This window comes from Rutilus rutilus (assembly GCF_951802725.1).
Source record: "Rutilus rutilus genome assembly, chromosome: 7".
Lineage (NCBI taxonomy): Eukaryota > Metazoa > Chordata > Actinopteri > Cypriniformes > Leuciscidae > Rutilus > Rutilus rutilus.
Window position 1 is genome coordinate 15,185,098 of NC_140221.1, and position 23,255 is coordinate 15,208,352.

The 23,255-nt window shown below is 38.0% G+C and overlaps 1 protein-coding gene across 1 annotated transcript; it reads right to left on the reverse strand.

The window, feature by feature from the left end:
- Positions 1 to 244: 244 nt before the first annotated feature.
- LOC311294180 (uncharacterized protein) lies at positions 245 to 17,550 on the reverse strand. Its single transcript, XM_084414898.1, has 3 exons — positions 17,175 to 17,550; positions 15,647 to 15,787; positions 245 to 1,400 (listed from the first exon to the last, which is right to left on the reverse strand). Exons 1-3 carry the CDS (start codon positions 17,251 to 17,253, stop codon positions 1,201 to 1,203), a joined length of 420 nt encoding a protein of 139 aa, XP_084271024.1. The 5' UTR covers positions 17,254 to 17,550; the 3' UTR covers positions 245 to 1,200.
- Positions 17,551 to 23,255: the final 5,705 nt, after the last annotated feature.

Here is a 23,255-nt window from a genome sequence, read left to right on the forward strand (position 1 = left end):
AATTCGAAAGACCGCTGTTCGCCAGCAGCAGCAGCCATCTTCTTTGTTTTCAAGTAGCAAGGAATTCACGTGGAACCGTCACATGTCATAAGCCCACGCACAGACTCTATACATGATGTGATTGGCCTGACTAGAGTTTGGTTTTTCCAGCTCGCAAGCCAACGGAGAGTTGCTAGACGACCCTGGCTGCAAAATAACATTTGCTGCCGCTAGGGTGCGTCTAGATTTCTAGACTAGACTTTCTTTTCTGTTTACGGATATGATGTAAGTAATGACGTAAATACGTAAAAAAAAAAAACAAAAAAAAAAACATTGACTTAATATTACAGGCTAGTGAATCAAGGTAAGAAAACAACATTTTAATGTATCTGCTCAGTTATGGAATGCTGTTTACATTTTTAAACAAAAATAATTTGCAGTGCAGTGCAATCGATGTCTTATATAAATATTCAAAATTAAGACAATAAGTATTTCAGCACTTACTTGATTGTCAAACGTTAGTGCATCATGTTCAGTGTTAAAGGTGCAGTCTGTATAATGACAACTAGTGGTCGAAATAGGTACTGCAGTCCAATTCAAAATATCGGAAATCGTTTCTCCCGCCACCTGCTCCTCAGACTGGACGGCACTCACACAGGTTGCCAGTTTGAGCACACGCAACAGGAACGAGCGCAATGGACAATGAAACCGGGCAAATTGGCAACATGCAGTATCACAGACCAAAACAAAAACAAACATTCCAGCCTGAAAACGTACATTTCAAAGTAAAATAACTGGCTGTAGAAGTGTTTTTTCAGAGAAATGAGTATGTGAACTTAACATGTTTCCTCAATATATGCAAACATATTAAGTTATTTGTATGCTTTAGTAGAGTTAAAAAGATAATACAGCACCTTGAATGTGATGAACAAAACCTGTGGGAACGAGAAGAGAACTGACGTCATACGTCCACTAAAATTCACATTGAGACCACTGGTTAAAAGTGTGGTTAAAATCGCAAAAAAATAAAATAAACGAGAAAAGTTCAGCATGATTTTCATTGCCCAGTGCCCACTTGTTTTGAGATTTTGAGATGTATCCACACATACAATTACTCCAGGGTCTGTGTTCACAGATATTATATAATTATATTTTCAAGGTTCTCTCCTTCATGCCTTAAATCCAAGCTTAGCTGCCGTGATTCGTCCGTTAAGTTCAAAGTTATTTCGTCGACAGTATCCCACTTTGAAGCAACAGAGCAAACGTCAATGAGCACATAGGCATCAGTGTGGTTGTTCGCCAGCGGGTGGCGCTGTTGCACAGATTAGAGGCGCAGCAGTGTATGTTGACTCCCGGCAGCTCCTCCGTGTGGCAGTGTCGGGCTGTTGCACAGCCACTGGTCAGCATGACTCCCAATGCAACTGCAGACACATAAACAAAACAGTGCTTTTGAGAAACCACATGCTGGTTTACACAGAATCAACTTCAGAGGGATTTAATTTGAAAGACATGATTGTAATTGCAGTTCGCAATAGAACTATCGAGTTGCTAGTTGTAAAACCTGGAGGAGATTCAGCATTTTTGAGCCATGGGTTCATAGGTTAAGAATTTCCTGTGTGTTTTTAGAATGGCGTGTTTTGGATTTATGAGTAGAATTAATGCCTGTGGTTAACATTGCAAGAAGTGATTTGTGTTTTCTTCTGCAACATAAAATACATGCAGTCAGACATGAATTATGAAGTAGGCCTAACTGTTAAATAGATAATTTACTAAGACGCTGCTGGTATAAGAACTATACAACTACCACAAGTTACTACACATTCTTGAAAAACTGTTTGACAACTGTGCATATGCTAGGGTATGCGAACAATGTGCTTTATGTAAATTTAAATATAATTTAATCAAATATTTAGAATATAAATATTAAATTTAAAGATCTAAATATAATGCAATAATCAACACTTTTCATGATTAGTGTCTTGTCTAGAGCTTTTATCTAGAGCTGTAATAGTAAAAACGTGCTAAAAGTTTTTGAGAGAGTTCCACATGTAATACTTATTCCATATGCAAAGATGTTAGCCAATCACAGTAGTGGGCCTTTAAGTCTCACAGCAGACACAGGGAAGGACATTTTTCTTTTATTTCAAAATTATGACAATAAAAAAAAAAAAAAAAAAAAAATCATACTAACATCATTGTGCACCCCAGGAAACATTATAAAATAATGCAGTTCAGGACCCCTTTAAGGGGTCACCCACAAATAGCCAGTCAAAGGTTGATTTAACCTGAGTGTCTGAAATGCAAGCAAGACAAGAGGGAATGGTACGGTTGAATGGGATACACCGCAAAAACTGGGTTGGCCGATGCTGAACGTATGGATTTGCTGCTGTATAATGTTTGAAAAGATTGGATTCTGCTCATATAACCTTTGATTGATCCAGCTTGGAGGTCTTTGCCACTATTAAGAAATGAACGACGTGACAGATATAAGGGACAAACTGGGAAATCTTCCATGTTGTGCAATAGGTTTGGAGGGTTCTTGGAGCAACGGCTTGTAGGATGGAGTTGAGGGAGACATCAACAAGTGATTTTATCTGGTGATTTCCCATGCAGGGTTGGTGATGAATTTGTCTGCGTTTAGAACAATTTGGGCTGTCTAGAAGGTTAGACACAATTAAGATAACTCTGTCAATGTTTTCCATAGGCAATAAAACTTGAAAATGAACCAAGTCTATGTTAATGCCAGAAGTGGATGTGACTGGACCCGCTTTGTCCAGGGACCTCGGAATCCGGAGGTCTGCAAAAACTTTTTGAACTGTAAGAAGATGGGCGGCTGGGATAGCATCACGCGGCAAGATGATTAAGAAAATCGCTGAGCAAGTGGATATGGGAGGTATTGGATTGCATAATTATTGGATGAAATTCAGCATTGCTTCAGTCAGCGTGTCAAATTTTGGGACTGCTTTTTGCAGCCGAAGGTTAAAGAACGGTGAAATAAAATCTATCATGCCAATGTACCCTAGTAGCCACTCCAATAGGGCTGACACGGAAAGACTCAAATGGGGTGATTCAAAAAGGGGCCACCCTTATGAAAAAGAAGTACTTCAAGTTCATTTTATGAAGTATATTTAAGTAATGTTCAAGTATATTTTTAAGTATACTTTTATGTAGTAAGTATACTAATATCAATGTGTACTTGTAGTCAACTTGTGAGTGTACAATTTCAATACTGCTTGGGAATAAATTGGCCCACTTTTAGTATATAAGTGTACTATAAGTTTAAGTGTACTATAAGTGTAACAGTAGTAAACTTTAAGTATACAACTAGGTTTTTCTCATTTGTAATGTATCTGTACTACAAGTGAACTTATAAGTATACTAGTAGTTTACTATTTTAATACAAGTAGTACATGTTTAGTTCATGAAAGTACACACTGAAGTGTACTCTCAGTAAACTACTAGTTTAGTAGTTTATACTGCAAGTATACTTGTAAGTTTTCTTTAAGTGAACATAACATTATACTTATAGTTTACTATTTATATATTATTTTTGCACTTCTCAGTATACTATGTTCAAATGTAGATATTATTTTTTATACTTGAAAAATACCTTGAACTGTAATTTGAAAAACATTTTATTAGCTTCATGCATCCTTTTTTTATCAACACTTGAATGTCGGTAAGTTTCATAAAGTTGAGAAAATCACTTTTTTAACAGAGACTGCTACGCCTTGATCAGATTCAGATTCAGAATGATGATCAAAAAACAGATGGAGTAGATTGAGTCCAACACCCCCAAAGCTTCACGGCCGTTTTCTCTTCATGGGTTCGACAATTCATTTGGTAACATTAAGCAGTTTTGATTTACATGCTGTTTAATGTTTGATGAACATGTTATTTCACATTTGCATGAGCAATCTTCTATCACTTGTTTCAGCTTCTTCTTCTCCTGTGTTTTGATCCGGATATTCTGTACTAGAAGATGTTTTAACCATTTGTTAAAAAACCGCAACTTGATCCTACAGAATTAGTCAATTACAGTCCAATCTTGAATCTACCTTTTCTGTCAAAGGCGGTATCCTCAAAACTATGTTCCTTTTTAGAAAGAAATAGTATCTGCAAGGATTTCCAGTCAGGATTTAGACCATACCGTACTGAGACAGCTCTCATTAGAGTCACAAATGATTTGCTCTTATCATCCGATCGTGGTTGTATCTCTCTATTAGTGTTACTCGACCTTAGTGCTGCATTTGATACTATTGACCACAACATTCTTTTATATAGACTCGAAAATTATGTTGGCATTAGTGGAATTGCATTAGCATGGTTTAAATCATACTTATCTGACCGTTATCAGTTTGTAGCAGTAAATGAAGAGATGTCTTATCGATCACAAGTTCAGTATGGAGTACCACAAGGCTCAGTACTAGGACCATTGCTGTTCACTCTGTACATGCTACCCTTGGGAGATATCATTAGGAATCATGGCATTAGTTTTCACTGTTATGCTGATACTCAGCTTTGTATTTCTTCAAGCCCTGACAAAACTTACCAATTCACAAAATGATGTTTTATTAACAAAGTTTGGGAGGAGCAGGTTCAGATAATTAACCAAATTATGCACAGCTGGAGATTAATCAGTAATTAACTCAATGACAGAGTATAAATTCACAGCAGACCTATCTCTGTTCATTGAAAGTTTGTCAGCATCCCTCCTCCACCCCATCTCCTCACTTCCAGTTCCATCTACACTTATCAACTGGGGGGAGTACTCTGGGTTCGGGCCTAACTCCGAGCTCGGAGCCCTCCCCCCAGACAGCACGCCAAATACGCATAAACTTATTGTACTAATTATATGTAGATGTGAACTCGTGAAATTAATGGAATTGGTCAAAAACTGGATGACTAGTAATGTCCTACTACTTAACTCTGAAAAAACAGAGATTCTAATTATTTGGATAAAAAATGTCCTAATAACCTAGAGTACTGTCTAACACTTGATGGCTGCTCTGTCAAACCTTCGTCGTCAGTTAGGAACCTGGGTGTGCTCTTTGATACCAACCTTTCATTTGAAAGTCACATTTCTAGTATCTGTAAAACCGCATTTTTCCATCTTAAAAATATATCTAAATTACGTCATATCCTCTCAATGACAAATGCGGAATAATTAGTTAATGCATTCATGACATCAAGGCTAGATTATTGTAATGTTCTTATGGGTGGTTGCCCTGCACACTTAATAAATAAACTACAGCTGGTCCAAAATGCAGCAGCTAGAGTTCTTACCAGAACCAGGAAGTATGACCATATTAGCCCGGTTCTGTCAACACTGCATTGGCTCCCTATTAAACATTGTATACATTTTAAAATATTGCTGATTACTTATAAAGCACTAAATGGTTTAGCTCCCCAGTACTTGAGCGAGCTCTTAACGCATTATAGTCCTTCATGTCTATTGCGATCTCAAAATTCCGGCCAGTTGATAATACCTAGAATAGGTATGATAATTGGTTGATAATAATAGAATATCAAAAATCTACTCCTGGTGGTAGATCCTTTTCCTAGTTACTGTAGCACCAAAACTCTGGAACAGTCTTCCTAACATTGTCCGGGAAGCAGACACACTCTGTCCAGTTCAAATCTAGACCAAAAACACATCTCTTTGACCTAGCATACACATAACACATTATAAACTTCTATAATTCAATGTTAGGCTGCATAGATTAGGTCAGCCGGAAATGGGAACACTCCCCATAAATCCTGATGTACTCGTTACATCATAAGAAGAATGGCGTCTACACTAATATTAGTCTCTCTGTTTATCTCGAGGTTTACCGCAGTCCGCCGGATCCAGGCTGTATCCAGATCTGATGAAGGACACGACGCACGATGCACGACGCACGACGCACGACACGATGCACAATCCAGATCTGCGCCTGGACACGACGACAATGCAGTCCTGAAGTGTCAACTAGTCCCCCTGTGAAGACCCCTTCTCCTTCCCTTTACCTCTGTACAGATAAAATGTTGTCAAAATAGTTCCGGTTCACATGGCTTCTCGGAAACGATAAATAATTCTGTGAATGAGGGGGCCGGAGCGCATTAAGGGTTTTCTGTTAGAACGGTGTTGTGTAAGCGGGCACTAAGTTAATAACTAATGATCTTTGCAACGGAAGTGAATCGATCAAAACTAACTTTAGCTGGATAATAACTTTATTCTAGAGCTGCTGTAAAGCCAAAACAATCTCTGTTATTTTAATTTCCTATTGTCACTGTAAAGCTGCTTTGAAACAGTCCATATTGTTAAAAGCGCTCTATAAATGAAGGTGACTTGACTTGACATGATTGTGTCATAGCGCCCCATACTGTATAACAGTGAAAACATGGATAGCTGGAAAATTCTGTCAATGAAAGAGTAAAGTAGAATTAAAGTAAATTCCTGTGTACATTACCAGTGGACTAGCCTACACAAAAATTCAGATACGCAGAATTAGAAACATATCTGTTTTATATCAATATTCTAATCAATATTTTCAAACAATGTAAGTTTCATAAGACTATATGAAAAACTATGTAAAAAAAAAAGAAGTATATTTAATAGGCTACTCGATCAAAAGAGTTAACACAACTACAAGCCAAGTATACTTTGAATACTTAATTATACTTTTAAGTATATCTTGATCAAAAGATTGAGTACAAGTACAAGGCAAATATACTTGGACTTTTCTCTCAGTATAAGTCAAGTACACTTAAGTGTAACTTTAAGTATATTTCTGAGAAGTACATCAAGTATATTTCTGAGAATGCTGTCTAGTACATTTCACATTACTGAAATTGTTGCAGACCTTACTCCCGGATGAAAAAAAAACAACAACTCTGACCCTAGCCTCAAAATTGATGGAAGCTTTCGAACAGGTAGTTGCAGGCCGCAGAACATAACTTGTGGATTTGACCTGATTTGTTTTCAGGCATGAGAGGATTAGATGGTTAATTTACGGACAGGATGTGGTCGAGTGATCGAATGATCTACAGACCATGCAATAATTGTTACTGAAACCCAGGAAAACCCTGCCGGTGTCCAAAGCACCCCAGTAAGGACATTGATTCCATTGGTAAGCACACCTCAAGCCAGGGTCTACCCCTGTTGCAGACAGCCAAGGAGAAGATGATTAGAAATAGAGGGAGGAAAAGACAATGTTTGAGTGGTTAATGCGGGGTAGAAATTGCAGGGATTGGAATGGAGAGTGTGTTAGATCCGTGGTGTGGGGCTGAGCAGGTGAGGGAGGAAAGTGAGAGTGAGAGCTCCTGGCCATAGTGGGATCTGGGGCGCAGTCCTGGCTTGCTTGAGGGACTTCTGCAATGTCCTGACACTGGAGGAAGGCATTGCTCCGGAACACGAGCTTGGGGCCTGATGGACCATACTCGCTCGATTGGAAGTTCGGGTGGCATTGAAAGAAGGGTTAACAGACTGCAGAGAAACGTACAGGTTGTATAGTTGAGCTTTATTCAATCTGTGTGAGAATTGGATATTTGAATTGATCAGAATTTGTGCTTTGCCCCTTTACGTACAAAGATCGCTGACGGCCCCAGATTATTTTTGTTCAACATTCACTGCACTTTAAAACATTACATTGGACAAACTGAGTATCATTAGAAAAATTAAAGACTCCAGCTTCGATATTTTACCACTGTTTATGATAAAACTGAAACTAAACTTTCATTCCGAATTGGGGATTGGTACACTCACAGATGGCCGCCCTCGGCTGGTTATCATCAAGATTCATTGCTCATTGATTCATTCAGAGACGTCACTATGATTCTGACTGCAGCTAGACGCCAAGGACAGCTCCAATTCGAGGATCAGGTTCTCTACATCGCTCCTGACATTTCCCCGGCAGTTTGTGCATTAAGAAAGGCATTAATTTCCAAATATAGCACGGAGTATAGCACGGAGTATAGCACTTAGCTTTGCTTTTTTGCTCCACAGTAGTCATAGACATGGGTGTACCCAATCTTTTCCTTTTTTTTTTTTTTTTTGTTGTATTTATATAGTTCGAAACTGGTTTACTTTAGCTTGGACCAGAGTTTAAAGTTCACATCCCCATCCCATGTTTTCTCCTCCTCTGTAAAGTTTTTTTTTTTTTTTTTACATGATTTACCTTTACCATACATACTTTTTCATTTTATGATTGGCTGATAATGTTAAAGGTTGTATCAGTGATTTCAGGCCCCCCCCAAAAATGATCACATTCATCTAATCTTTCCTAACGATCTGCTAGCTGCCCGCCCCATAAGCATGCTGTCAAAAAAACGCAGCCTAGGCTCTGAGATCTGCACACAAAAACAATTGGTTTCACCAACCACTCAAAACCAAAACAAATAGTGTTCCAACCAATCACCGACAGGGGGAGGGTGTTGTGAGGTTTTGAGCCAGCTTCTTCTTCAGCTCCGACTTCGCGTGCAGTCGTGCACGAGCACAAAACCTCACAACACCCTCCCCCTGTTATATATAATATATATATATATATATATATATATAGTTAGTTAGTAAGTTAAAACTTTTTATTCCAGTGGTTTTATTATAAGAACCAAGTTCTATAAAATCATGATGATAAATGTGTTTAGTTTTTTTATACTACAATTTTTATCAAATGTTTACAAAACACTAAATACGTTAGGACGTTTTACTTTATATTTCAAAGTGCTTAATTTTAAAAGTACTTAATTTCAAAATACATTTGATCAAATTTCATATGCAATCCACGCATTCTGAACACGTGATCTTCTGCAATGCCCACATGTAAAACACAGACACTCCTACCTCGGTAATAAACACGGAGATGTTAGTCCCATCCGAATCCGTACATGAAATCACAGATGTAGGTTGATAAGAATTGTAACTCAAACGTCGTTTGGAAAACTAGTCCCTTCCGAATAGGGCTTAAGTGTAACAATCACCAGATCAGCACGCTCCGCCCACTCGTTCACTCTCCCCAGAATTCTGATTCACTGCACCTGCACATCATCATCAGCGCACACTATAGACTCTCTTCTCCTTCACTCCCTTGTCTGGTCTCGTCCCTATGAACGCATACAGACTCTACTCTAATACCTACCTGTTCTTACCCTCTTCAAGGATTCCTTACCCAAACTCTGTCTCCTGTCATTCGTCTTCAGTCATCCATCTTCAGCCACCTTTTATCCGCCTACAGCCTGCTGCTCTCTCTCTGTTCATCTACAAGATACAGACCCGTATTAACATCCAGCTAAGTCCTTCATCCATTCTGTCACTCTGCCCCAAGCTCACCTGTCTGCATAACTGTTTGGATTCGTGCCACTGCTCAATAAAACTGTTTACGTATCACTTACTTGTCTGCTTCCCTCTGTATCGTGACACCAAGGCACTTTTGGAGCTTTCTGGTTTTAAATCTATCATAGGTGCTGAAATGAATGCTGTTGTCAACTATTCAGTTGATGGGTCAGGACACACAGATATATAAATATGTATATTAAATCCTAATGCTAAAGACTCACCCACTTATCTAGACACAAAGCTTTTTTCCCAAATTGACTTTATTTTTGCTTCTAGAGGCTTGTTCCATGATATCATGGATGTCAGCTTATTGCCAATGGCGCTTTCTGATCATAAGGCAGTGATTGCTCTTGCTTTGATACATTCTAAACCAGCTCAGGCCCCTAGATGGCATTTTAACACCACGCTTCTTTGTGACAAAGCATTTAAAACTATGTTTTCAAGTCAACTAATGGACTTTGCTGAAATAAATAAGGGTTCAGTTGATGATCCAAGGATACTCTGGGATGCTGTTATGAGAAATTTTGCTTTATGCTGTTTACTTGCCCTTAGATTGAGGTTCAATGAACATTTCTCAGATATCACCACAATCAAATCAGGAAATGGTAACATTCTCAATTAACCTTCACAGGTTAATGCTACCTTCCACTGTTTTCATGCTGAGTTATACAGTTCAGAGGAATTGCATAACCAAAAGGCTTGTAACCATTTTCTAAATAACATACCACTTCCCAAGATGTCTGAGGAGGAGTCTCTAAGATTAGATTAGAGGCTGAGGGCCGTGAGAGAACGGCGCGAGGCCGGTGGCGTGATTACTGATGAGCGACACCTGTGATATGCACCGGTCTCGTAGGCTATCTCTCACGGAGGAGCGGGAATTTTCTTAGCAATGCTAAAACACACATCAACCAATCACCTGTTTAGCGATCATGTAAACACTACATTCATACCTCTGCTTTTGAGAGAGGGTCCTTTTCCAGGGATGTGAATATTGCCTTTATTTCACTTTTGCTCAAAAAGGACAAGGACCCTAATGATTGTGCCAACTATAGGTCTTTGTCTCTTTTAAATGCCGATCTGAAAATATATGCTAAATTACTTGCACAGAGGCTTCAGACTGTTATGCATAAGCTTATTAACTGTGACCAGACAGGCTTCATTAGCATTAGGCTGGCATCAGATTATGTAAGAAGATTGCTTCATATAATAAACGGTCTCTTCTTCGACTCTTCCTGTTGCTGTCCTTTCCCTAGATACTATGAAGGCTTTTGCTTTTGATCATTTAGAATGCCCATATTTGTGGTCTGTAGTGAAGATCATTGCTCTGGGGTCCTCTTACATTCGTATAATCACGGTGCTTTATGCGAACCCCACGACCATGGTTCTGACAGGTAGGACTTGTTCATCCCTGTTTGATATAGCGAGAGGCTCTCAACAGGGATGCCCCCTAAGCTCTTTCTCTTTGCACTTTCGCTTAAACCATTGGCATAGACAATACGCATAGATAAGGGCATCACTCCGATCACACTATGTGGGACCAGTCATCATATTTCATTGAATGCAGATGATGTCCATTTTAATTTAGGTAACACGTTGCAGTCCATACCTAACATTTTAACTATTTTTGCCAGCTTTGGCAAGATTTCGGGATAAAGAATAAACTGGGCTAAGTTGGCACTCCTTCTGAATGACACAATCAGAAACACAGTACTACCCACAGGTATTTTTGAAATTGAAATATCTGGGTATTATGATCGGTGCTTCTTTTCAATAATTAAAACTAACTACGAGGGCATCTTGACCAAAATTTTGTGTAACCTGGATAACTGGTCATCACTCACAAACACTTACTTACTGTTTCCATAATCAAAATGAATGTGCTCCCCCGTATTATTACTTCATGAGCTCTATGCTGCCCTTGCCTCCCCTGTCTCCCTTTTGGGATAGGCTACAGAGCATAATTACCAAATTTGTCTGGAATGAGGGTATAAAGGGTTTTATAACTTTGAAGAACTTTCCTTTCAGTTTCACCTGCAAAGCTCCACCTTTTTTTCCTTTTTTCCTTATAGTTGAGGGCAGCCAAGAAAGCCTGTGGGTTCCTTTGAATGGTTCCCTTAAAAATCATTCTTTACTGTGAGATTCATGGAACAAGAGGATTTGTCTCTAAATTGTACTGTTATATTCTGGAAAACATATATCCCCCTTTGACAATAGATTCTGCCTGACGGGCCGATATTCCTGACCTTGCCCCCAGTTTTGATTGGGACAGCATCTGGGACATGGCGATACATGCTTCTAGGAATCCTGACCATCAACAAATCCATTTAAACTTTAACCACAGGATCTATATGACTTCTTGCAAACTCTACAGTATGAAGCTTAAACCTGACCCTAATTGTATGCTGTGCCATACAGGGGAAATTGATACTTACATTATCTGGGAATGCCCTGGGGTTGTTTATTTTTTTAAATATGGTTAAAGAAAATTTGTCCACAATATTAAATGTTTAGGTCCTTCTATCTCATCTGTTTATATTCTAAATGAATATTGTGTTACCGTTGTCTACTCCGTCCAAAAAGGTTATTCTTTTTTTAAACACGCCGCCTTTTATAAAAAACGAGGTGCTTTTTCAATTGTTGGAACGATATGGCAGGTTGGTTTCCACAATCAAGATGATCCAAATCGGCTGTAAATCGACATTACTGAAACACGTAGTGTCGTTCAGATGTTTTGATAACAGATGATAACAAAGAGGAATTGGATTTGACATTTAATTTCAATCATGATGACTTCAACTATGTGGTCCATGCCACAACGAATAGCATGAAATGCCTTAGTTGTGGTGAAATAGGACATCTCGTGAGGGTTTGTTCGAAAAAAGATGAGAAATCCAAGAAATTAGTTTCAGCGGTTTCGGTTGAAATAGTTGGCGAGGACGAGGAGGTAGCTCAAAATGTTAGGAGTAAAGTACCTACAAAAGTTGGTGTAGTTGAGGAAAACATTGTACAAAAACCTGTAGGAACAAACTTAACAGATTCATCTGGTGATGCTGCAGCTTTGAAGCAAATGGGGAAAGAGCGAGAGGCAGTGGTAGATATAGAGGAAGCTTCTGTATCTGATGAAAGGCATCAGTTAACCGATGGTCTAGATATGCAGAGTTCTGAAAAGAATCAAGACATGGAGCTGGAAGGAGATCAGTGTTCTGGGGGAGAACAAGATGAATGTGTTTTTAAAACACCACAAATGCCACTACAGCAAATAGAAGAAAAAAAAAAAAACAGAACCCCCCCCCAGAAAATAGTCAAACTGATACTGAAAGTGAAACTGACCTTTCAGAATGTAGTTTTACTTATGATCAAACAAAAAATGAGTCTTCATAACAATCTTACTGTGTAGATGATATTAAGCTCTTTTTGAGAGTAACAAAGAATGCAAGAAATGTGCGCATTACAGAGTACTTTCCTGATTTGGAGCAATTCGAAGAAAAAGCAAAGATTTTTAAAAGTGAAGGTCTTTTTTTCTGATCAAGAGGTTTACAGACTGAAACAAATTCTCACTAAAGTAATTTCTCAATTAGGAATTAATGTTGATAATGACCTTTTTTTTACAATTATACTTGATATGTTTTGTGTGTGTGTGTGTGTGTGTCTTGATTATCCTTTTCTTCTCTTCAATGAGAGAATTTCATTTTGCTTCTCTTAATTTAAATGGGGCATGAGAAGGGAAGAAAAGGTTTGAATTATGTGAGTTAATCAAGGTAAAGAAAATATACATTCTGTTTGCACAAGAAACTCATAGTGATGTTTCAAATGAAGAAGATTGGGCAAGATAATTTGATAGGTTAACCATTTTCAGTCATAATTAATCTCTAAGTGGCGGTGTTGCTATTTTATTTTCTAAGAACTTAGAGGTTCTAAGGTTTTTAAATTATCAGCTTATGCTGATGATATTGTCATTTTCATCAAAGAACAAAGTGGTGTGTCAAAGATAACAAAGATTTTAAGTGATTTTGGACAACCTAGTCTCCCTGCTGGGTTAAAATGGAGTAGAGATGGGTTTAAATATTTAGGTGTATATTTGGGAGATGATATAACTGTAAAGAAGAATTTTGAGGGGATAGAAGAAAAAAATTGTGGGGCATTTGTATAAATGGAAGTTTTAACTTTCTAATATGTCTGTAAATGAATTGGGGTTTGGTTGCTTCCATTATTAATTTTTTTTTTGAAGGTCTGGGTCTTGACAAGTCTTTGTTCTGGATGAACCTTAAGAAGTTCTCTGTATCTAAGTTACCAATTTATTTTTTTATTTATTTTTTTATTCAAAGTATGGTCACTTTTTAAAGTATTGAGAAGTGAAAAAACAGGCTCTTTGTACTGGACTCTTCAAGAACTGTTGATTTGTGGATCACGTTTGGATGTGTCAAATGAAGGATGTTTTCCTGCTTTGATGGACTTACTTATTAAATCTCATATCATTACTCTCGGAAGTCTAATTCATATAACTGAACATGATTTATCTGACACTAAAGCAATGGAAGAAAAGTTGAAGATGAGGTCAACCCGTGTAGTAACTCGGCTGTTGTCTAAGTGGAAAGAAATCATTAACAAAGAAGAGTTAAAAATGATAAAGGACTTTGAAGAAGGGTGGATTCAACCAAAGGATGTAAGTATTTGAGACAACTTTTTCTTGGGTCAAGCAAAAATGGCAATCTATGTAAGTAGAAAAAGTGAAATTGAAAAAGATTCTGATACAGATGTAATATTGCTCTTTTCAATGTTATTCAAGAATCCTAATTGATTTCCGGTATTACAATACAACAAATAATCTAATGTTGTTTGAGCAAAGATGGTGTATAAAAGATGTTCTTTGTAATATCATTCATTTTTTCTCTCTCTCTCTCTCTCTCTCTCCCCCTCCCTCCCTCCCTCCCTCCCTCCCTCCCTCCCTCTCTCCCTCCCTCCCTCTCAATATCAATTCCTGCCAAATTCACATGATACATTCAACGATACCAAGGGACAGTTTACATAGAAACAAATCTACCCACAGGAGTTATGTCAGTAATGCATAACAATAAGTTCATCCACCTACAGTAGTCTCACTGCTAAAAGGATCATTAAGAAAGCTTCATAGTGAGGAATCAGTAGCCTATATGTGTTACAACAAAAATACAAGCAGACTCTACAAAGACTTCCATTGTAAGTGCATTTTTACCACTGATGAGTCGTAATTATAATCATACATGACACAGAAACTGAAATCTTATTTTGAAGCTAGAGCATACCTTTAACTAAAGGAAGAATATCTGGTCATACACTACAGTAAAACAAGTGGCATGAGCACTTGCTCAGTGTTGTCATGTGACGAGTCTGTGAGGCATGCTGAGCCGTGGAGGGAGGCAGAGCTGGCTCAACTTGTGAAAGTGGATAACTCTGGAGGATTATGGCTGGCTGATGATCCAACACGAGAGAGAGAGAGAAATCCCTGATGATCGCTGTCTAAATGCTCTTATCAGCCTTATCAATTTGACTGTGCAGGTCTGTCACCTATCTGGAGGACTGTCTGTATGAGAGTCTGGCTGTGTTCTGTCAATGCCATTTGGGTCATAAATGCGGTCGGGTTTTCATGTTACAAAGAATTTCGCTCAAGCAATGATATCTGAAAGTTGTGCTGGAAGCCTCAAGCATCACTCTTAAAATTAGAGGCTCCAACGTGCAGTTTTCGCAGCAATGCTATAGAATAACAGTGCTATAGAATATGTTCAGTGAACATTTCTTAAAAAGAACCCATTTTTCCTTAGTGTGAAGAATATTTTAATGATCTTAAGAACCTTTATTTTCACTATAAAGAACCTTTTGAATTATGGAAGGTTATATGCCAAATAAGGAACCTTTATGTTCAAGAGTGTAATAATTCACAGACAGTCTATGCATTACATACATTCAAAACAAATGAAGGTTTTTATGTTTGATTTGGAGATGAAGGTGTTGTACGGGTTAAAGCAGGTTAATTAGATGGGGGGCAGGGAACACTGTGATCACTAACTTCAGTTAATCTTTTCTGAGGAGTGATCATCCGCCTCTAATGCTCCTTACGCTGCCAAAGTGTGATGACAATTACACGCAGAGAGTCTCACAAGGAGGATTAAGGTGTCTCTGCTGGAGTTCTGTTGCTCAAAGGATTTCAGAAATCCTCACCATGAATTTGACGAACCAAATTGTCACCAAAAACGATCATGATGCATTATTCTCCAAAGCAAATGATGCTCATGAAATGACTGCCTCATCCATAGAAAACCAGGCAGCCATTTCTGATTGTTGCTGGTGGGTGGTTGTAGTCAAGGGCGATATTCTTACCACTTTCTGTCCTGATGCAGAAGCGATGCTTAAAGCCCTTGTGAGAGTGGGAGCAGGTGATGACTTCGGGGCTGGAGCAGCCTACATCCACATACCTCTGGTTATGCACAATGTTACAGGCATAACACTGCAGCCCATCAACTATAAAGCAGAAAGCAGATATTTGTTTTTATCAGAGCTGTGGATAATACTGAGCTGTGGATAATACTAATACAAATAAATAAAAAAAGCAGCCTACTGTATTCCAAAATGAGCTGAATTCAAAGTAAATGTACAGCAATATCTTCGTTCACCATGTGTTTCTCAATGATTTCGCCTCTACTGTGGCTTCAGATCAAACATGGATGAGGTTTTAGCGACTGAGATTGAATTTAGCCCTGAGGTTTTAAGTCACTCAGCCATGTGCTCAAAACCCTGCTCTTGATACACATGGGTTTAGCTGCACAGTGCCTCTGGCTACACTATGACAGGTGGTTGTTAGGCTAATGTACTGTTCCACTTTGATAATGTTATGTGGGAAAGGCAGTACACTACATGTTATTAATAAAATGCTTTGAAAAAAGTAAATCATTTACATCAACAAGGAAAAGCATTCGCTTGCATGCATTATTGATGCAATTGAGTCCCACTAATCTTTTGAATGATTTGCTGTGACATGCGACCTGTCTGACATAGTGCTTTGAGACTATCCAGTAGAAATCTGCATAATATGTGCAGTTTCTGACAGGTTATTGGCTTTTCTCGTGTATGGTAATTTATGATTTCTGGTAATGTGATCCCCATGTCCTTTTCAAAAGGCAAAGTTCATCTGGTGGCGGTGGCTCACTTTATATAACCCCCTCACTGGAATCCGTTCAGACAGAAATGTTGTATTTGCATGTAAGATTAGATCTAAATGAGGCTAGTGAGCTTTAGGATGCAACACTGCAAGCAAACAAAGATATCTGAATTCATTACTGTTATATAGCTCAGATACAGTACATTTGGCATCAGAATATAGCTCAGATACATTTGAGTCAGAATTCTAGTGTATTATACCTGTAATACGTGTCAAATACAAAATGTGTGTTTGATTGATTTTTGTGTTAGAATGAACACAAAGGACATTTTTCTGAATGTTGCAAAGAGGTCACCAAGCAAGTTCATTGGTCAGGTGGATTGTTCAAAGAACAAGGGCATCAAAAATGTTGCTATATAACACAAAAAAACGTAGTATACACGCTATTTGAGCTTAAATAAACACGTAGAGAAAAGACAAATACTGTTCAAAGACTACAAAAAATTGCCTTGTTTTCCAGTAAAAATATCTAAATATGCCGATAACAAAATACATTTACTTAAAAAGCTGAATTGAATGGAATATTGCATGAGTTAAGCTTATTTCTCTTGCCCAATAGTCCCCCCCCCCCCCCCCCCTGTTTTAATCACAATCAACAGACACATAAAAATAAAAATAAGTATATATATATATATATAGTTTTTTTTTTTTTTTTCAATGTGACTGACACAAACATACACACACACCTACCTTCTGACATGAAAAGTGTCAGCAATGCCAAGAAATAATACAGTCCATATCCGTGCAGCAGGCGTGTATGGAGAGTCATTGGTGCAGCTGGAGGAAAAGTCACTCAGGGCTGAAAGTGAGATGAATCCTCCTGGGAGTAATGCTCTCTGCCTCTTTCAGCATGAGCCACCACTCTCAAACAAAACACACAAAAGATACTCCACAGGAAAAGGGGAGGGGTGTAATATCAAAAAGGAAAATGGAAGAATCAATAATGAGCCATTAAGAATACATATGTTACATCGAAATGAAGTACAGTCATTTGCCCCTCGTTTCTCCCATCCTTCTTAAACCCTAGAGAGAGAGAGTCTTCAGTCCCTGCCAGAAGCACACAGTCTGCCTGAGACCTTCTGCTGGATCAGTGGTAATTTGCTCAATGATAATCCCAAAGCCCCTGATAAACACTTTCACGCCCAGTTTCTCACTGTGACAGAAGAGTCAGTCTCCATGCTCTTATGTGTGTGGTATTAGTGTGCCTGAGTCTTCAGGCCATATTCCATTTAATGAAAATTTAAGAAGCAAATGCTCACTCGAGAAGTGATGTTTAATGAAGGAGTGGGTGGGTTTGGGAACAAACACAGATGCAAATCAAAAGCGCTTGCTGTGCTTTGAAGGGTCCAATCAGTTTCAGAAGTGATTAGATGGTGACCTGGAACACTTTCATACTGTATACAGACATTACCGTTAGATGTCTCTCTCTCTTCTTCTGCCACTCTTCCTATCTAGCTCTCTTAATAGAGTTTCTCTTCATGACACTGGCTGTCGTGATCAAGAGAGTAGAGGTGTCTGGCATGTGTGATGTGTAGCGGGTCTAATTAGGGAAGTGGTAAGGATGACATAAATATTCATATGAATTTACTCATTACAATCAAAGGAGATGTATGCACATTTGATCTATTTACTCTTTTTCCAAACCACAATCACATGGTAAAACTAGATGTTCTAAGAAAACGTGAATGTTGTTTGCCTGTGTGAAATTCCCTGCCACAGTTCTGGTTACCAGGGTGTTGTTGTATTGCTACAGTTTCTTAGGTGGTTTCCAGGGCATTGCAAGGTTGTTGCTAGGGTGTTCTGAGTGGTCATAACATTTCTGATTTCTTAATTTCCAGGCTTAAAATAGATTTTGAATCTCAGATGTTCACTGTGGTCTCAGACAATTGGACCCTGCTGTAAACATGTTGCTTAGAATGGAAATAGAATTTTATAGAGTTTTGGTTTTTGTGATTTTGTTGTTGTTGTTGTTGTTGTTGTTGTTGTAGTTGTTGCCAGATTTACTGTCCACCAGTCAAAAAAACGTTAATTCAATTACTTGTAAAAGTTAAAGTAAACCTTTCCTTAACAAGCCATACTATTTGATCTATCATCCCTGTACATAGCACAACCAGATGGTTGGATGAGTTACCATCATTGTCACAAATTTGATCATTTGATTAGTGATCCAGGAAATGTCTTAAATATTATGTTTTTATTTTGTCATGTTTCTTTTTAAAAAATAAACAAAAACAACAACCTTGTGTTCATTTCCAGGTTTACAATAGATTTTGAATCCCACATTTTCAATGTATGTTATAGAATGGAAATATTCTTTTGTAGAGTTTTCATGTAAATTATTTTCTTATATTATTTAAAAACAAAGGGAAAAATAAACCATAATTCAAAGCAAACACTAAAACTTTAGTAAGATCTTAGTGAAGCGCTTTTGTAATAAAATACTATTTCCTTCATGCAGCACAAAGATGAAGCAGAAAGAAAGCATGAGTGAAGACTGAAAAGGTCTAAGTCTTCACTCCTACTCTGTTTGGCATGATCCAGAAGTGCAGAGATTAACTCTGCAGATGAGGAACAGTAGCTTCTGGCTTAGCTCTGGGGTACACATAATTGCTCATAATAGCTCTGCATGAGTCTGTTGTTATTTAGGACTGCAAAAAAAGTGAGTGACAAGCATGCGATGCAGGATTCTGAATCCTTCATGCTGTGCTGGCACAAAGACAGCTGAGGCACCAGTCCAGCAATATTAGAAAAATCCCGAGAACACAAAAGCATGACATTTTCATCTCACTCCGATGATCCAAAAGACAAGCCTTCTGCTATACCTCATGTCTTTCAGGTGGTGAAGAGAGATTCACTGTTTACTACTTGCAGCTATTCATCAGGTGTGTGAAGGGCTCATAGTGACATTAAGCAGTAATCCTCTTTAGAAATGTGCCTGCATGAGAAGAATATATGATTTCCAAAGACTATCCGATTACTGTAATTTCATTTAAGCTTGATGGTCTCATATTAGGCTGTGGCAGGAATTCAACTGAGCTTATGCATTATTTGTTCTCAAATCAGGCAACATTGTTGGCATGACGGATTCATTTCATTGCTAATTCAGAACTGGACTCAGTAAATAAAAAATAAAAAAAATCATTAATCAAACTTTTTACCGTTTCAGCCTACAGATGAATTAGCGCATTGTACAAGACACACTTCTCAGGAAAAAGCTGGTTACTGCCACAAAGATGAAGCCTAAGAGAGTAGATTCTGGCTCTTAAAACAATGACTGCCACAGGACGAGTCTATGACTGAACTCTAATGACTCAGCCTGCAGTACAGCCCTGCCTGTTCACTTTCATATAAATCAAAATAAACTGGACAACTCACAGTACTCACTCTGAACATCAACTCAGGAGTTCAGCAGTTCACTTTGACATGTTATGTTGTGTCAACAAGGATTTGGATTACTTTATAAAATATTCCATCCACAAGAGCTGCTTTCACAGATTCCCAAGGCCCAATAACAGAAGTTATATAATTAAATATAAGTCTAATAAGTATGTCAATTCAAGTCAAGTTTAATGTCCCTAGTGAGCAGGCCAAAAGCGTGCAAGAAAAGAAAAAAAGATGTTTAAGTGAAGAAGGGAGAAAAACCTTAAGAAGAGTGAGTGGAGTGGTAAGCAAATGCACTATGACGAGAGTCCAAAACAAAACACTTTATTAATTTTTTTTTAGAAAAACACAGAAGATTATAAAAGTAACTAGACAGTAAACAAAGACAACACCGCAATGTGAACAGAATGAACCAAGAGCTTAAATACACACAGGGACTAATCAACATAACATGGAACAGGTGCACAACTCAAACTCAGAAACCATGGCAACAAACAATGAATGAGAACTCAGGCAAACAGGAAAACGGAAAATAATGAAATTGAAACCAAAACAGAAAGAGACCATTACACAAACTCAGCCAGTGTTAAAAAAAAAAAAACACAAAAAAACCCCAAACATTTTCTGTGATTTAAATAAAGGCTAATGCTATTTAAATATTGCTAATGCTATTGACTCAGGTAATGTAACCATTGATGCAAACAGGAAATGTATATGAAGCAACATGTGCGTAAATATAGATATAGGCCTAATATGTGTCAATACTGATTATAAAAAGGGGGCCTTTAGAGCTCTCTGGAGTTGAAGATCTTGAGGAGAGAAGAGAGCACACAAGCAAGCAGCAGCAAGTGGAAGCCAGCTACAGATCACAACCTCAGAAGATCAAACGACACACCTGACATTCTTAGAGAGCACACATATATATTGAGAAGGTCAAGGGCAAGCTTTAAGATATAACTGTGTTCTTGTCCTTAGAACTTCCAGCATAGCTGGCATAGAATGGTATATTTATCTTTTGCCTCTGCAAGAAATAATAAAATGAGGACTGACTCTGATAGTATTGTCCCAGTCTGTTCATCGAGTAAGAATCCATTGGGGGGTATCTTGATATAACCATCTCAAAAGGAGAGATTTTTTCCTCACAGTAATTGCATCAGCTGCTGCATAACACATTACATAAAGGCTGGCTAATAGAAATGAGAAAAGAAACCCCCCACAACCACCTGAGCAAGTAGAATAATTATTTAGTGTCATTTGATAATTGCATTGTCAAATCCTCTATTCTCCATTTGTATATGTGGAAGTCATTTGGAACAATTGATAAATAACGGAGCATGTCTCTAACTTGTGTGGCTGAAATCAGCCCGAACGCACACGTGTAAAAATGAAAACATCTCCAAAAATTAAGGTGTTGCTGGAAGTTGCGAGCAAATAAGTTGTGCCCCGGTTAAATGTGTATACATGCAAAGCCCATTTCACTGAACATTTTCTCAAGTCTCATATGCGTAGTAGCAGTGTCACACATAATGGCTTGCTTCTGCTGTATAAACATAATATGCAATCGCTTCTGCTTATTGTAATTTACTCCTACATCGAATGCAAGACAGTAAAACATGAAGCTTAGTTTTAAACGGTTTTATACATTTCCATTCATTTTAGCGCTATAAACACTCCATTTAATATGCAATACAAAAGTGAAAGCCTATTTCATTTTAAAAAGTTTACATGCGAGCATGATTTGTCTCTGTATCCCTACGGCAACTTCATTAGCTGCATTTCCATTACTCTTCAAATTCGCAAATTACGAATTGAAAATACGCCCAATGCAACACGTCAATTTCGCAAAAACTCCAATAGATCACAAAAAAGTTTTTATGCTCGCATGAGGTGGTTTTTCAGGCAATTTGAAACAGAAATATTTTGCAAAACTGCACTGGACATTTAGAGGTGTACGTAAAAGTCACATGATCATTCTTTAAAGATAGCGCAGTATGTTTGGACATAAGACGAAACAGAGTTCTTTATTGTACACCCAAGTTAATCGCCGTTCTAAACCAATGCATGCTGCATTGTAACACACACAAATAGCTCGCACATTACGCGCACAGAATCATAGGTAGCGCAGAAATGTATTGTCAACACTGTTCTGTGATTTATCTATGAAATAGCTATAGAAACTGAAAAGTTCCAGCATATATTTCTTAGTAACTAAAACCCACAGCTGCACTATTAGCAGAGAGACGCTGGCAGGTAGAATTTATTCCCACGCAACTGCTCTCACTAATGCATTCATATAAATGTAATCTTTACTGTGCTACTTTAGTTATAGCTGATTTAGAATGAACAGAAATTTGTGAGGAATAGAACTACCCAAAGACAAAATAACTGATAAAATTACCTGCTATGTAGGTAGGGGCAATAGCCTTGGGGGCAGCGCTGTGTCATATGACATAGCTGCGATCAAGGCAACCCACGTTCGAGTCTTGGCTCGCGGTTCAGGCTTATTTGTTCATTAATGACGTCATCAGCAACTAGTCGACGTGGACTCGACTTTCATCACATAAATGTCGACTGTCAGTCAACCCCTAACGTGTACTACAGGTGCCCAGCTGCTCCGTTTATGACATCACTGCTGTCACCAGCCTATTAAATCAGATTGTGTTTACACGTGATTTAGACACGTTACGCTAATGTTGTTCTTCATTGTGTCCATCCAAGACGCAGTGTTGACTTCCACTTAGAAAGTTAATAATAATTATAATAATTTTATTATTAGCGAACTGTGTAAAAAGATTGATGTAAACCACAATAATAACGTTGTGTTTACACATGCTAGTTATTTCACCAAAATGTATTAAGCATTATTAAAGCATGTCATGTTTTAAGGACAATTCAGGTGTCAGCAGCATTATTGTCTTTTAAGAGAGTAAAAATGTCTGGTGTGATGATACCACCACAGCAGGTGCTTCTAATTCTTAATAATGACCTTTCAGAAAATAAACCAACTAAAAGAGTAGGGGCTGTGTGGGTATAATCAGATTTGAGAAAGCATTTCATTGGTGCTCTTGAAGAGTCAAAAGCTTACCGTAATCTGTAAAGTGCAAGTCTTAAAGTAAGTGCCAATAAGCAGCTATCCTAAGCACAGACAGGCATGCTGTCAAATCAACCACTGACGGTGTAATGCTATGCATTGCCATTATATGTCCACTAGAGAGCAGAGTGAGTTACTCATCTACCCCAAGTTCAATTACAGAATACACTTGAATTGCGGGAGAGGTTGAAACCCTTATTTCTTAGTGGTTTGTATATTGATTTCAATAACATGGCTAATGGTTTGACCTTAACAAATGTTTTTCCTTGTCAGTGCTTGAGCTTCTTTGATTCTGATCT

What these genes read in the sequence shown, in the direction of transcription:
- LOC311294180 (XM_084414898.1), bottom strand. Translation starts at nt 17,253, where the DNA reads ATGACTCTCCATACACGCCTGCTGCACGGATATGGACTGTATTATTTC. An exon ending in GACACTTTTCATGTCAGAAG is followed by an intron (nt 15,788 to 17,174) that starts GTAGGTGTGTGT and finishes TCTGCTTTATAG; the next exon opens with TTGATGGGCTGCAGTGTTAT. An exon ending in CTGCATCAGGACAGAAAGTG is followed by an intron (nt 1,401 to 15,646) that starts GTAAGAATATCG and finishes ATGTGTCTGCAG; the next exon opens with TTGCATTGGGAGTCATGCTG.